At 48.0% G+C, this 14,999-nt stretch overlaps 1 protein-coding gene across 5 annotated transcripts in view; it reads left to right on the forward strand.

The window, feature by feature from the left end:
• Window positions 1–14,784, forward strand: part of Ggta1 (glycoprotein alpha-galactosyltransferase 1 (inactive)) — a 67,727-nt gene extending 52,943 nt beyond the window's left edge. For all 5 annotated transcript variants that reach the window (XM_036184816.1, XM_036184820.1, XM_036184817.1 and 2 more), the window contains 3 exons: window positions 1,368–1,469; window positions 8,244–8,381; window positions 12,940–14,784. In XM_036184816.1, the coding sequence (XP_036040709.1) occupies window positions 1,368–1,469; window positions 8,244–8,381; window positions 12,940–13,633 (934 nt within the window). In that variant the 3' untranslated portion in view covers window positions 13,634–14,784. The remainder of the gene's footprint in view (window positions 1–1,367; window positions 1,470–8,243; window positions 8,382–12,939) is intronic.
• Window positions 14,785–14,999: the final 215 nt, after the last annotated feature.

Consider the following 14,999-nt stretch of genomic DNA (forward strand, 5'->3'; position numbering starts at 1 on the left):
CTCAGAGCCACGGCCTTCTCACTCCCTCTTTCTGCCTCACTGAACTCATTTAAGGAGTCTCTTTTGTTGTCATTTTTAATTTCTATTGTTATTGTGTGTGTGTGATATGTGTGCTGTGTGTCTGTGTGTGGTGTATATGTATGTGTGTGATGTGTTTGTGTGTGATGTGTATGTGTGTGTGTTGTGTGTCTGTGTGTGGTGTGTAAGTGTGTGTGTGTTGTGTTGTGTGTGTGGTATATGTACTGTTTTCTTGCAGGCCACAAGGAATATATTATAGAGATCCAGCTATGTATTAAAGCTATACCTAGAAATTTCAAGGTATTTTTCTACAGGAAATCATTTATCGTGGAATATTTGGTGTTATTTAGCTTTTAATATTTCAGCTGTCTTCTGCTGTGAAATTTTTGTGGGCCCATACACTGCTAGACCGTATTGGCGAACAGTGTAAGCTTCTCAAATGCTGATCCACTAGGTAATTAAAAAACTATGAGGACAGGAAAACTGGGCACAGAGATGAGCTGAAGCTGTGTTGACAGAATTTTCTCATAGAGGAATAAAATTAACAGACAAAGAGCATGGTGTGCGTAGATTATTTTCCCTCGGATACCCCATGCTGGATGTAGCATCTTCCCTGGGACACTGGGAGGAATTTTCTCAGGGCAGGGACTTGGGAAAATTCCATTACTCTGTGTATGTGATGTATGTATGTGTGATGTGTGTGTGATATGTGTATGTGTGATGTGTGTGACATATGTATGTGTGATGTGTGTGTGATATGTGTATGTGTGTATAATGTGTATATGTGATATGAATGTGATGTACGTATATATGATGTGTGTGTGTGTGTGTGTGTGTGTGTGTGTGTGTGTGATATGTTTATGCATGCAGATACATGTGTGCCACAGCATACAGATGAAGCCAGAAGACAGCTTTCGGGAGACCATTCTGTCTTTCCACTGTGGGTTCTAGAAATTAAACTCAGATTCTGAGGCTTTCATGACAAGCGGTGTCTCTGAAGTCTCTCCAGTTCAGAGGACTCTAAGTGGAATTCTGAGTCAGTCTCCCCGGCTCCCTCCTCCTTCCTGAGCCCTTCCCCAGTTAAGGGTGAAGTTCAGCTGGAGTTTAAATTTCAGAATAGACATTTCAGCAGGCTATTCCTTGGAGGAATGTCCTGGAATAACCAAGGGCTACAGGGTCATTGGAACCTAACTGCTGACCTGCACAGTGGCAAGAGAGGCAAATGCTGCCTTTACCTGAAATGTAGAATCGGTGCTTAGTGCTGTAAGCGATGGAGAAGGCATCTCCGCCCGAGACAGAGTCATTGCCTGGCCACTGCTTCATCCAGCTTCTTTTCTCTTTGTACTCAGGTCCCACAGTTCCCGAGAAGGGGGCGTAGGAAGAGGCAGAGAAAAGAAACAAAATGGAGACAGCATTGAGGAGCTTCGGCTGTGGGACTGGTTTAATCCAAAGTAAGGACCGAGACCAAGCACAGAGCTGGGGGGAGGCAGGCACCCTGGGGCATGCTGAGTGCGGCACCTGTGGGAAAGGGGGTGTCTTAGCATCTGTTAGTTCTTCATCAATGGGCTTTGGCTGAGAAACCAAACAGACTGAGCACTATGGGAATTGCAACAGGATGTGGCCAGTGGCAGGTAAAGCACACAGGCCACATAAGATGCTGTGGAAATCTGCATGATCTGGAGTGGCCAAGAAAACTTTAGATTCAGGTAACTAACTCATCCATGAAGTACGAATCAGGAGCTAAGAGATTCAGGGCTGTGAATGAATTTGTTACACAAGCAAACAGCAAATGTTTATCAGAAATTAGGATATGTTAGCTGGGTATTCCCCGAACTTCTGGTCATTACCTACCAGTGTTTTCAGAAACTAGCCTAAACTGGCTTTTAAAATGAAGTAAGTACTAAGGCATTGTCGGCGTGGATAAAGGGCTTGCTGTGTGGGTGTGGCCATGCAAAGCCAGGTGCACTGGCATGCATGTGTGACGCCAGTGCTCTACATCAAGATGGGAAACACAGACAAGAGGATTCCCGGGAGGACATGGGCCAGCAGCCAGGTGGAGGAAGCGGGGACAACAACCCTGCCTCAAAAACGGGGAGTGCTGCCCATCTCCACATGGGTGCGTGCAGTGTGCATGCCCATGTAGTACATACACATCACACACAGACGTGTACACATAAGATTGAAATGGACTATCAAAGTGCATCACACTAAAGATGAGTACTAATAAGAGGAATTTGTTTCTGTGTGTATATATGTATGTATTTGTATATAACATAAACTATTTCTCCACTTGGTCACAACCAAATCTGTATTTCTCACCATAAATTATGGCTTTACAAAAATACTGTGGCAGGCATTGTGTTGGGGACAATGATACATTTAAGAAGTTTCTGTGTTGGGCCTGGGGTTGTATAGCTCAGTAGTGGAGCGAATGCCTGGCATGCATGAGGCCCTGGGTTTAATCCCAGGTACTGATACAAAAAGGAGGGAGGGGAAGGGCAGGAAGTGGGGAGAAGGTGGAGTAGATGTAAAACTAGTATTTGCCACAATTATTAAGGTCACTTGATCAACTGACTGGAAAGTTGTCATTTAGTGACTAAGAACAGAGCTGCCCAGGGTGACCGCGGGGCCTGGGAGAGTTGTGAGTGGTTATGGTGGCGTCTAGGAAAAGGACAGAGGCTTAGGAATTGAGGGGTGGCACTGTATGCTTTATGTGTCAAGGGGCATATGAATGGAGACTCTCAGGGGCTCCTGAGCTTGGCTGAAGGTGTCAACTGGAGACTGGGATGAGGTATTGTCAGAGTCCAGGTGACAAGGACCTGCAGTCCTAGCTGAGGTCATCCAGGGGAAGGATTGGGAACAGATCTGTTCTGTCTTCGCACTGGAGGAGATGGTGGAGAACAGGATGAGGAGCTGCAGAGGAAGGGAGAAGCCTGCCTTGTCCTCTGGAAGGATCTTGGGCTTGTTTGGGCAAGTCCACTTATTTCTTGGAATAGGAAAAGTTCCCACTGTGTAGGACTGAGAATTCCAGCCAGTCTGTGTCTTTTGATAGGCTGGGCAGTGGGGTAGCCGCCTGGGAGACACTATGAGTGTAGAAAGTTGGCAGCAAGCACCACTTCTTTGCTATGTCTCTTAGATGAAGATGAGGGCCAGGGCTGGACAGCCAGGGATGGCCGCTGAGCACCCTTCTGGAGAGGATGGGACAGTTTTACTGTAGCACTTGCACTGTGAATGACTGTGGGCTGAGAGAAGAAACAGGCCACAGCCACCAGCTGTCACTTCCTCCACTGTCCCTCACACCCAGCTTCCAAAGGAGTGGCAGGTAGATGGATAGAGAGCACTGCCTGAGGGCTGTGGAAATGTCTGTCAGTAATGTGCTTACCTGCAAGCAGGAGACCTGAGTTCAGTCCCCAGACTACATGTAAAAACCAAAACAAACCCAAACCATGTGTGGTGGCATTCACTTACCATTTTACCCTGAGAAGGTAGGGACAGGCGATCCCAAGGGTCAGCCACTCTGTCCTAATGTGTGAGTTTGAAGCCAGTGAGAAACTGTGTCTCAAAACAACAACAACAACAACAAAAATCTGATTGGCACTTGAGGAAAAATACCCAAGGTTGTTCTCTGGTCTACACACACACACACACACACACACACACACACACACACACACACACGCATACACAAATAAAGAGTATTGGTTTGAAGCACATTGATGCCTTCTGAAGGCACCAAAATCTATTTCTTGAGTGAGTGGCCATGAAGGAATGGATGAGCAAAGAAGCATTTTTATGTCCCATGAACGTGTCCTTTCCCGTAAACTGCCACAGAGCCAGTGCACGCATGTTTCCACACGTGCTCCCCGCTTTCAGCCCTCTGGCCTCCGGGCTGTTCTCTGCTCTCAGTCTCAGCGAGGGCATCTGCTCTTCCTGCCCGGGACTTTCCGGGCATTTCCAAGCAGCGCCTCCTCTTTTGCTCTGTTTTCTGTCATGCCTCGGTCGGACAGCATGGAGAGGCTGACTCTCCCAGCTGAGTCTCGCTCACACGCTTCTTCTGAGCCCTGACCTGTACCAGCCTGCCCGCCTGCCTGACATCCCTGTGTGCTTTTTCCGACCCACGGATTCCTCAGTTCCTCCTCGCCCTGTTCTTTCTCACTTCCAGTCTCAGCAAACAGTTCAGTCTCAGCAGTCTGGGAGAATTTTTCCTTTGTCCAACGAGTCTTATTTCTTTTATCAATTCTTGCTCCCAAATCCTGTCCACATCCTTCCTCTACTCCGCAGCCGCCACCCCGTTCACATTGCCATCAGCTCTTTGGTGGTGGGGTGTGTTTTCACATCTTTCCTTCAGTCTAGTGTGCGGTTGTTAACATTTTAAATGTTAACTTATTCATTTGTGTGCATGTGACCAGGCACTCGTGAAGAAGTTAGAGGACAACCTTCGGAAGATGGCTCTCTCCCTCCACTGGGTGGGTCCTGGGGATCAACTCACATGTCAGGTTTCCCATAAGTGCCTTTGCCTGCTGAGCCCTCTTGCTGGCCTAATTCACAGAATTTTAATACTTCCTCTAGCTAGCCCTTGGATACCATTAATGTACCTGTGCATACGGACATACCATTGAAAACCAACTCCTAGTAACCTAGAGACCCAGAAGCTTTACTCCAGGAGCTTTTGTCCTGTGTGGTGGGTCCGGGCGCCCGGAGGTCGGCCGCACAGAGCTGAGTCTCATTCAGAAGGAAGCCGCCTGAGTGGCCTTTGGCTGGCAGTTCTCCACCCTCCTTGGAGCTCGATCATGACACTCTTTTAAGGCAGCTGACTATCACGGCGGCTTCCTTGGGGGTTGGGGTAGGATTTGATGACTCAGTTGCTTCAGGCACAGATTGCTCCTGGAAGCTGGTCTCCCCCAGCCTCCCTCCCACCTCCTGGTACCTGCACTCCAGGTTGTCCTCTGGCTTCTCAGTCAGGGTTACCAACATGCTGGGATTGTCCATGGAACTGAACAATTAACTGCTGGGAAATGGAATGTTTCAATTTTTAATTTAGCATTAATTTTTAATAGTGCCGTTTTATCTTCCTGCTCAAGTAACCAGTGGATGCTGGGATTCTTACTCAGTTTCCACAAGACAGGGCCTGAGAGGCCATGCAGCTGAGAAGTGCTGGCAGGTTGTAACACCCACTGGGACTCAGAGGTTCTCAAGGGGAAGGAAGGACTAGGTGTCATTTCTGTTTAACTTCAGTTTGGCTGATACATGAGGGAGGTGAAGCTCACAAATGCTGCTTTTGAGAAATAGAATGTGTGTATGTTTATTTTCCCCTTTTGTTTTGAAATCCCGTCATTCCGTAAAGCCAGAGTGCAACAGGACTAAATGTGCATCCAGGGCAAGGCTCTACAAGTGAGCACCCACAAAGCTGGGCCTGCGATCACCTAAAACCCGACGAGATGCCACAGTAACTACTGAAGGGACAAAGACAAATCTGGGGTTTAACATGATTTTATTAACACAGCAAGTATCCATCTAAAGAGCAGTAGAGACTGGGGCTCAAAGCACTGGCCTCCAGAGAAAGCCTCTCGGGTTCGAGTCTTGGTTCTCCAACTTAGTAGTTGTGTGACTTCAGGCAAATTACTTAGCCTTCCTGTTACAAGTTCTTAATTGATTAGCTAGGAATCAATTAGTTACTTGCACACGACTTTGACATAAGGTAACCCTCTGTAGATTCTGGTTCAGGGCACTGGCAGATAATATTGCTTAATGAGATAGTGGGTACAGTTGACTTCAGATGTGACCCTGTCTCAGAAGAACACATGGTACCAAAACTCACAGGAAGTGCTCCATGATCGTTTAGGTAATTGTCAACATCTGTGACATATCTTTGGTCAAATTAATAAGTTCCCTGAACCTTGATTTTCATGCCTAAATAATGGATACAACATGTCACAGGCACGTGAAAAGGACAAACCTGGCTAGGGTTGGTACAGAGTCCACTGTTGGCACCTCTCATGACTGACGTGTGCCCGAGCACGTGTGCCCACACTGCAGCAGGCACACCTGGTGTGCAAAAGATGGAGCCGAGTCTCAGTCGGAGACTCCAAGCAGCTGGCCCCAAGGCACCAGGTGGCCAGGAGAGCAGGTGGCCAGTAGGTCTTCCCTACCCTACCACTCCACCAAGAGGAGAGATTTCCAGCTGTCCTGGGAAGAAAGGGGCCAGGCAGAGGCAACACAGGGTAGGGGGCAGGATCACCTCAAGAGTCAGAGCAGAGCCTGGTGATGGATGCCTTCTCCACTCTGCCCGTCAGCTTGTGGAAGGTGCAGGGGACGTTCCTCTTAGCTCCCAGCAGCAGCAGCAGCAGCACATGCTCATAGCAGGGCCACATGCTCGAAGCAGGGAGGGTCAGAATGTCACAGTCTCCCTGCAGACCCACTTACCTCCCCGGCTTGGGTGGCTTTCCCCTGTGAAGCAGAAGGAAGGGCCGGGCCACATGGCGGGATGCCAGCATGGGAGCCAGTGAGCTTTAGATTTAAATAGCAGACGAACACTGTGCAAAGCTATGTAAGTTTGGTCAAAGTGTGTTCCACCCAGCCAGGCCTACCCTCTTGGTGGGTCAGTCTGTCCCACGTGAACTGGAGACCCAGTATGAGTCTGCACCCCTGCCTAGACTCCGCCCCTGCTCGGCTGCTGCTTTCTGCCCTTCCTGCACTCAGCCTTCAGAGTCTCTGTTGCCTGGCTCCCTGTGTTGGTGTTGCTGGGTCTCATTCAAGCTTTCTGAGTAATGAAAACAAGCCTCTTGTGTTCCTAGCAAAGACACGATGCGGGCAGGGGAAGGACCTTTAGAATCCTGCTTTCCAGCCTTGGCTGTGCTGTGCTCCAGAGTCCTTCCTTTCTGAGCACTTCTGCCTCCTTGTCTATAAAATGAAGTTGGAAACACCAGCATGACCCCAGGGCAACCCTGACTATACACTAGTTAAAGAGACAAGAAGGGAGTGGAGAGATGGCCTGTGGATAAGCTCGGTCTGCTCTGCAGGCTTGAGTTCAGATTCCCGGCACCCATGTAAAATGCCAGGTGGGTGTGGCAGGCTGCCTGTGATCCCACCGCTTCGAAGCTGGAGAGTGGATTCTGCAGAGCAAGCTAACTGGCTAGTCTAGTCTGTGCTGACAAACGAGGTTCATTTGAGAGGCTGGTCTCGGCGAATAAAGACTCCCAACATCAACCTTAAGTGTGCATTCGCTGCACTTACATACATGCGAATACATGCATCCCACACACGCAGTTTTCTAAAGTTCTGAAGAAGTGAGAGAACAGTGAAAATGAGAGGAGAGGCATCATTTGCTGTGTCCATTGGGAAGGGGGACACATAAGGGGGTCTAGTGACCCCCAGCTCTGCCTTTGGGGCACTGACTGCCTAGGTTTAGGCACTGGCAAGTGGTGTGCATAACTAACTGCCCAGCATTGACCCGTCCTTGTCACCACAGCAGCCTGTCCTGCGGTGTGGTTTCACAAGTGGTTAGGACTGTGAGACCTCTTCCTAATGAGACAGTCTCCCCCCCCCCCCCCCCCCCGTACAAGCTTGGGCTTCTCTCTTCCCTCAGCAGGAGACTGAGGTCCCCGGTCCTCAAAGGACATTGTCTCAATAGCCTGCCAGCTGAAGAGAGGGGACGCGCAGTCTCTGGAGTCTCTTCATCCTACAGGACAGTGACACCAGCATCCCGAGTCTGGGGCCCTTCCTGGCCTTTCTCTCTCAGCTCCGACTGCTTTCACTCATCCCCCTGCATCACATCTGACAAATAAAAACCCAAACATGTCAGTTAGGGGCTGGAGAGAAACACAAAGGTGTCTGGGATGTGCATCAATTGGTAGAGTGTCTACCAAGCACACACAGAACCTGGGTTCTGTTCCTGGCACCTCCTAAAGGGGTGGTCCATGCCTGTAATCCCACACTTGGAAGATGGAAAAAGGAGAGTCAGTAGTTCAGGGTGATCCTTGGCTACATAGGGAGTCTGAGGTCAGCCTTGGTTACATTAGACTGTAAGAATCCGAGAAGGTTCCCAAGCAGCCTTCAGAGGTGCCCGGTGCTTCCCATGCCCAGTCACACCTGTTCAGGCACTGAGGAGAAGCTTCACTCCGGATTCAGGGCCGGTGGCCATGGACCTTGTTGGCCCCCTCCTCCTTGGCCAGCCTCTTACCATCCCTAGAGGTTCTGATTCATGGTGCTGCATGTTCTGTCTCCAGGAACCGCCCGGAAGTTTTGTCGTTGACTCCGTGGAAGGCACCCATCGTGTGGGAAGGCACTTACGACAGAGCCGTGCTGGAAAAGTATTATGCCAGACAGAGAATCACCGTGGGGCTGACAGTTTTTGCTGTGGGAAAGTAAGCAAAGCCTTTCTTTTTTTTTTCTTGTTCTACCATCAAAGTCTTGGTGAGGGGCCCACAGCCACACAGAGGCCTTACTTTGTCATAGTTACTAGACAGGAGACTTCTATCTCCTTTCTGATGAAGGCTGAGGACAAAATCAACAGTAGGTGAGTCCACCCATTCCCACCACAGAGGGAAGAGAAACTGTCTTCAGTACCACTGGGACCCAGAGCCAACAGCATACCTACTGCTCCCTCCTCCCTGACCTCCAGGGCTTTCCTAGGGAGGCGGCAGGTGCCAGCTGTTGGCTGGCTGGGATGTAAGTGTTCCTCCTGTGTTCGCAACGCCCAGGGCCATGGACAGGGGCTTACATAAGCTCCAGGAGTGTGCTCTGTGCACCGTGACCTCTATGCCGATGTGTGGATGTTGCTCTTCCATGGGTTCCTCTGGTCCTGTCTACCTGATCATCCTGGAGGATTTGACCCTGGTGTTTGGGTGGGCAGAGCCTGCTAAGACTGGACAGGTTCTGGCTGCCCCAGCTTCTGTTTCCTTATTCAGAACATGTGATGCAGGAAAATTGTACTCATTCTTACCTAAGCTTGAGTTGAATCATCGCTTTTACAGTATAACCCATTTTGTTTTCTTAGTGAATTAAATGTTTTCCCCTAAAATAAAACATTAGGTTTAATTTCTAAATTTTTTCTTTTCTTTCTTTCTTTCTTTTTTTTTTTCTTGAGGCAGAGTTTCATTTTTAAGGGTTTTTGTTGTTGTTGTTTTCGAGACAGGGTTTCTCTGTGTAGCTCTGGCTGTCCTGGAACTTGTTCTCTAGACCAGGCTGGCCTCGAACTCACAGAGATCCGCCTGCCTCTGCCTCCCGAGTGCTGGGATTACAGGCGTGCACCACCAACGCCCAAGTTTTAAGAAAGGCTGAGTGAAGTTATGAGAGAGCTAGCAACAAAGTAAGACATGCTGGAGAGTGTGGGGGTGGGCTTCTGAGAGAATCACCGTGTGCTTTAAAAAAATCATGCCTGTGGAGGTCAGAGGACAGTTGTCTGGAGTCGGCCCTCTTCTTCCACAGTGCGGGTTCTGGGATCCAACTCAAGTCTGGGTTTGATAGCAAATACCTTTATGTACTGGGAACGCTTGCTGGACGTGCTTCCTTATCTACCCTCTGGGCCTCTGTGTTGATGCCTCTTCTGAAAAAGCCACAAAGTATGCAGGACACCCAGCCCCCTGCCATGCTCAAATGGAGCAGAAGGGCAGGTTGGCCTGAGCTTGGGCTTTGACAAGGACCTCAAAGAAGGCACCATGAGGCTGTCACAGGACTCCCAGTGCCCATGGCTGTCTTTGGGAAGTTCCAACATTGCTCCGTGTGCTGAGACCCCGAGCCTAATGGCATGCCATTGGGAATGGTGGTATGCAGTTTGGACATTTCACTAGAAGAATAAGATTGTGTTGTTCTGGAGTGGGATTCAGGGCTCCACTCAGCAAAGCTTTCATCACAGAAGGGATAAGACAGCCACACTGCACATTGATTTGATCCTGCCTGGTGTTCCCCAAAGAACAGAATGTACCCACTGTCCCATGATACTACCCACCATCCCATCACAACATTGCAGAAAAACGGAAAACAAAACAACAAAAGAGCTCCTTGAGTCCCTCCCACCTCCTGGTGAAAGCTGTGCTCCCTGCTAGGAAAGCTGTGCTCCCACCTCCTGGTGAAAACTGTGCTCCCTGCTAGGCAGGCTGTGCTCCCACCTCCTGGTGAAAGCTGTGCTCCCTGCTAGGCAGGCTGCTCCCACCTCCTGGTGAAAGCTGTGCTCCCTGCTAGGAAAGCTGTGCTCCCACCTCCTGGTGAAAGCTGTGCTCCCTGCTAGGCAGGCTGTGCTCCCTGCTAGGCAAGTCTGCAACAGTGAATCACAGAGGAAATGCATCCAGACCTTCAGGGAGGTGTGAGATTTGCTTTGTTTGTATTTCAGTGCCTAGAGCTAACTGTGGTACTTTAACCTCTTAAACATCCTTGGGTGTCACAGTCACACCACCCCACACACCCCTAAGTATTGTTTCCTAAGCTTCAGGGCACACTGGTTTTCCTTAAAGATCAGAGTACAGAAGTCTGTCCTGACCCCCAGCCATGTCCTCTTTTACCACTGAGCTGTATTAACTCATGTAAAGAATCAGTACTAGAAACCCTGGGGCTTCCCAATGCCAACAGTAAAAGTGCGATTTATTTCAATGGCAAAGAGCAACCCAAGCATCAAGAAAAACAAAACAAAACAAAACAAAAAATGCCAGTCATTACTGCATTCAGAACGTTGTGATTGGCTAGTTGTGTGCTCAGTAACTAACTGTGGTCTGTATTCTCTGTGTGTAAGTTCGAGGTTTCGAAAAGGCCCAGGTGATGCTTCTCATCTCTGCAGTCTCCTTGGTGTGACTTGGGAAGTAGTTTGAGCTCGTAGAAGCATCATTGTAATGTCACTTGAATGAGTAAATAGTTAAATTGACATGTCTCATTTATTAGAATGGAAAAAAAAAAAACCCTGACAATTCCAAATGTTGGAAAAGATGTGAAGTAATCGGAACCCTTGTTTATTGCTAGTGGGAATACAAAACAGTGCAGCCATTTGGAAGAAATTTTGGCAGTTGCTTGCAAAACTGAACACGCTCTTATCATAATCTAGTGATCAAATTCCTTGGTATTGACCCAAGTGAGTTGAAAACATGTCTACACAAACACCTACATAGATATTTTTAGGAGCTTTATTCATAATTGCTAAAAACTTGGAAGCAAACAAGCTTTCCTTTGACAGGTGGATGTAAAAATGAACTGTGGTCAATTCAGACAACAGGATGTTATTCAGTGCTGAAAAGTGAGCTGTGAAGCCGCAGAAAGCACGGAGAAATTTTTGTCACTTGTCACTGAGTGAAGAACCCGATCTGGAAAGGCTCCTGTGCTGGCACTGCTGGCCCTGTAACAGCAGGAGTCATCAGAGAGGAGCAGCCTCAGCTGAGAAGATGCCTCCTCAGATCCAGCTGTAGAGCATTCTCTTCATTAGTGGTCCATGGGGGAGGCCCAGCACACTGCGGGTGGGGCCATCCCTGGCTGGTGGCCCTGGGTTCTATAAGAAGCAGGCTGAGCAAGCCATGGGGAGCAAGCCAGTAAGCAGCCCCCCTCCATGGCCTCTGCACCAGCTCCTGCTTCCAGGATCCTGCCCTGCTTGAGTTCCTGTCCTGGCTTCTGGAGGCTACCATGTGAAGGTGTGAGTCAAATAACTCTTTCCTTCTGAACTTGCTTTTGTTCTTGGTGTTCTACCAGAGCAACATAACCCTAGGACAGGTCCATTCTGACCTGCTTCTGATTCTGATTCTGGAAGAGGTGAAACTATAGTGTCAGGAATAGGATTGGTGACTGAGGAGCTGGGGGAGAGAGAAGGGAAAAAGAAGAGCCTAGAAGATTCTTAAGGCAGTGAAGCTACTCTGAATGATACCACAGTGGTGGGTACACCTGACATTGTGCTTTTGCACATTTCCCAAAGTGAACCTTAGTATAAACTATGCATCGGTGTGGAAGCAACAGTCGCCACAGACCCGACTCTTGGAGCGTGGGTGGTGCCAGCAGGAAAGGCTGTCTAGGCAGGAGGTATATGGACGACACTCCGTTTTGCTCAGAATTCAAAATTGTTCTCAAGAATGCTTTTTTAAAAAGACGAAAGTGTTAAAATACAGCCAGACTGTAGCTTAGATGGTTGACTGCATGAAGTATGCAAAGCTCTAGGCTTAATCCCAGGCACTGCAGATGCAATGACACATGTAATCCTAGCAGGACTATGAGAAGTTCAAGGCCATCCTTGGCTGCATAGTGAGCTTGAGGCTAGCCTGGTATACACGACAACTCGTCTCAAAAAAAAAAAAAAAAAGTTAAAAGGAGGTGAAATCAGAAACTGTTCAAGTATTTGGATGGATTCATAACTTCATATTTGTCTGGATGATACACTGGCATTTGGGGCAACCAATGGGAGGTTTGTAGAATGACCATGCAATGTGGGAGTAGATCTACATTCTATGCACTGTTCCCTGTATCACAGAGGGGCATGGAACAGTGCTGGTGGATGGACTTACCTAACACAGAGAAGATAAGGACGTTATGAATCCTCAGTAAACTTGAGCACCATACTTTGTGTTTGGCCCGGGAGTAGCAACACTGGCCATTTCTGGCTATTCAAGAGCTGCACTTTCTTTGTCATCAGGCTTCTAAATAGGAGAACAGAGCCTTAGCATGGAGCTTAGTGCAAAGCAGAGTAGTTGAGAATACACTCTCAGACTGGCTGGCCTCCAAGAGCAAGAGGACAGGGCTGTGCCTGCCCAGTTCTTACAAAGTTGGCAGCAGAAGAGGTTACTCCACTTTCCTCAAGGACTGGGAGACCAGCTGGTGGAGAATAGCCAGGGTGCTTACTAACGTGTCCTCTACATGAGAACACATAACTGGTGCGTGGAGAAGTCATTCCCTCCTAAACATAAAATACAGACCGTCTGAGTGTAATAGCACACGGTTAAATATGTCCCTCTCTTTCAGGTACATTGAGCATTACTTGGAAGATTTTCTGGAGTCTGCTAACAGGCATTTCATGATTGGCCACAGGGTCATATTTTATGTCATGATGGATGATACCTCCAAAATGCCTTTTGTACGCCTGAGTCCTCTGCGTTCCTTACAAGTGTTTGAGATCAGATCTGAGAAGCGGTGGCAAGACATCAGCATGATGCGCATGAAGACCATCGGGGAGCACATCCTGGCCCACATACAGCATGAAGTCGACTTCCTCTTCTGCATGGATGTGGATCAGGTCTTTCAAGACAACTTTGGTGTGGAGACTCTGGGTCAGCTGGTAGCTCAGCTCCAGGCCTGGTGGTACAAGGCCAATCATGACGAGTTTACCTATGAGAGGCGGGAGCTGTCAGCGGCGTACATCCCATTTGGACAGGGGGATTTTTATTACCATGCAGCCATTTTTGGAGGAACACCCATCCGCATCCTCAACCTCACCCGGGAGTGCTTTGAGGGGATCCTCCAGGACAAGGAAAACAACATAGAAGCCGAGTGGCATGATGAAAGCCACCTCAACAAATATTTCCTTTTCAACAAACCCACTAAAATCTTATCCCCAGAGTACTGTTGGGACTATCAGATAGGCTTGCCTTCAGAAATTAAAAATGTCAAGATAGCTTGGCAGACAAAGGAGTATAATTTGGTTAGAAGTAATGTCTGACTTCAAATTGTGCTGGTAGATTTCTAAATTTGACAGAATTATTCTGGCTAATTCCTCAAAAAAGTAGTAACAGTTAACTTTTAACTTGAAAATCAAAACCAAAACCCACCAACATGGCAAACACATACTATTTCTCCTCATAACTTTGAGCCTTGTAATATGTGAGAAAGAGTCTATGGTAAGTAATCAGATGTAAATTCTCAGTAATTTCTTATATATTCTGGGTTTGGGGGAAATACTATATAATCTGAAATCAAAATTGATTTGCCATAAGTAAAGAAAAAGCCAGAACGTTCTGCCCAGTATGCCAGATAGCTTACTGGAGAACAGAGTGCTAAGAGAAATATTTGGGAACAAAATGGGCTAGATTGGAGTGGGGGGCACTGTCCCCTTGGTTCATTGCCTTCCTGGTTGTGGGGATTCTAAAGCAACACAGAGAGACTTTGCAGAAGAGAACTGTGTAAGGACACCAGCGTGGTCCTCAGAGGCTTTTTACAGCTGCTGGCATCAGGCCATTGGCAGCCCAGACCCCATTAGGCTATTGTTTGGCTTCTGTGCATGAAGAAGGTAGAGAGCACTGGTAGGTGTCATGGTGGCACATGTCCAGAGTCCCAGTAAATATGGGGCTGACCACTTAGAGACTGTGCTATGCTGGAGGGACATGGCATGGGGGTTGATGCCTGAATTGAGGTGCAAATACAGGCAGTGTTCTTGACAATGACTAATAGCAGGAATGGAATAGAAGGTGAGTTGGTGGCATTATGGAAGGAGAAGACCCGATTTCCGCTGGAAGACACTCGGCCATCATCTGGTCCTACCACCTACTCTGAACCACAAAGTTCCTCAGCCCATCATATTCCAGCCTGGAGGGCTGACATGAAGAGAAAGCCCTCCATCATATGACCTTGTTTCCCCCGGCTCTGTCTGCACTATGCTAGTGTGATAGCCAGACAGATGTACAGGACAACATGGGTAACTGACTATAGCAATGGGTAGTATAGCAATATAGTAACTGACTACCCAGTCACCATAATGGAGCTGCTAAACATTCAGCTCCCTTCTCTGAGAGAAGCTTAACATCTCTGTAAGTGGTTTTCAAACTGTGGGTCGTGACCCTTACAATGGTCGCATATCAGATATTTATATTATGATTTATAACAACAAAATTTATAATTAAGAAGTACCAATGAATAATTTTATGGTTGGGGCCACCACAACATGAGGAACTTGTCGTCAAAAGTTTCTCTGGTCCTACCCGGTTCCACAGTCTCACAGCTGCTTATAAAATAATCACTCAGAGGCTTCATATTTCTACAAACTATGTGGCCTATGGCAGGCCTCTTGCTAGCCAGCTCATATCTTAAAT

The sequence above is a fragment of the Onychomys torridus genome, chromosome 4, assembly GCF_903995425.1.
Source record: "Onychomys torridus chromosome 4, mOncTor1.1, whole genome shotgun sequence".
Taxonomy (NCBI): Eukaryota; Metazoa; Chordata; class Mammalia; order Rodentia; family Cricetidae; genus Onychomys; species Onychomys torridus.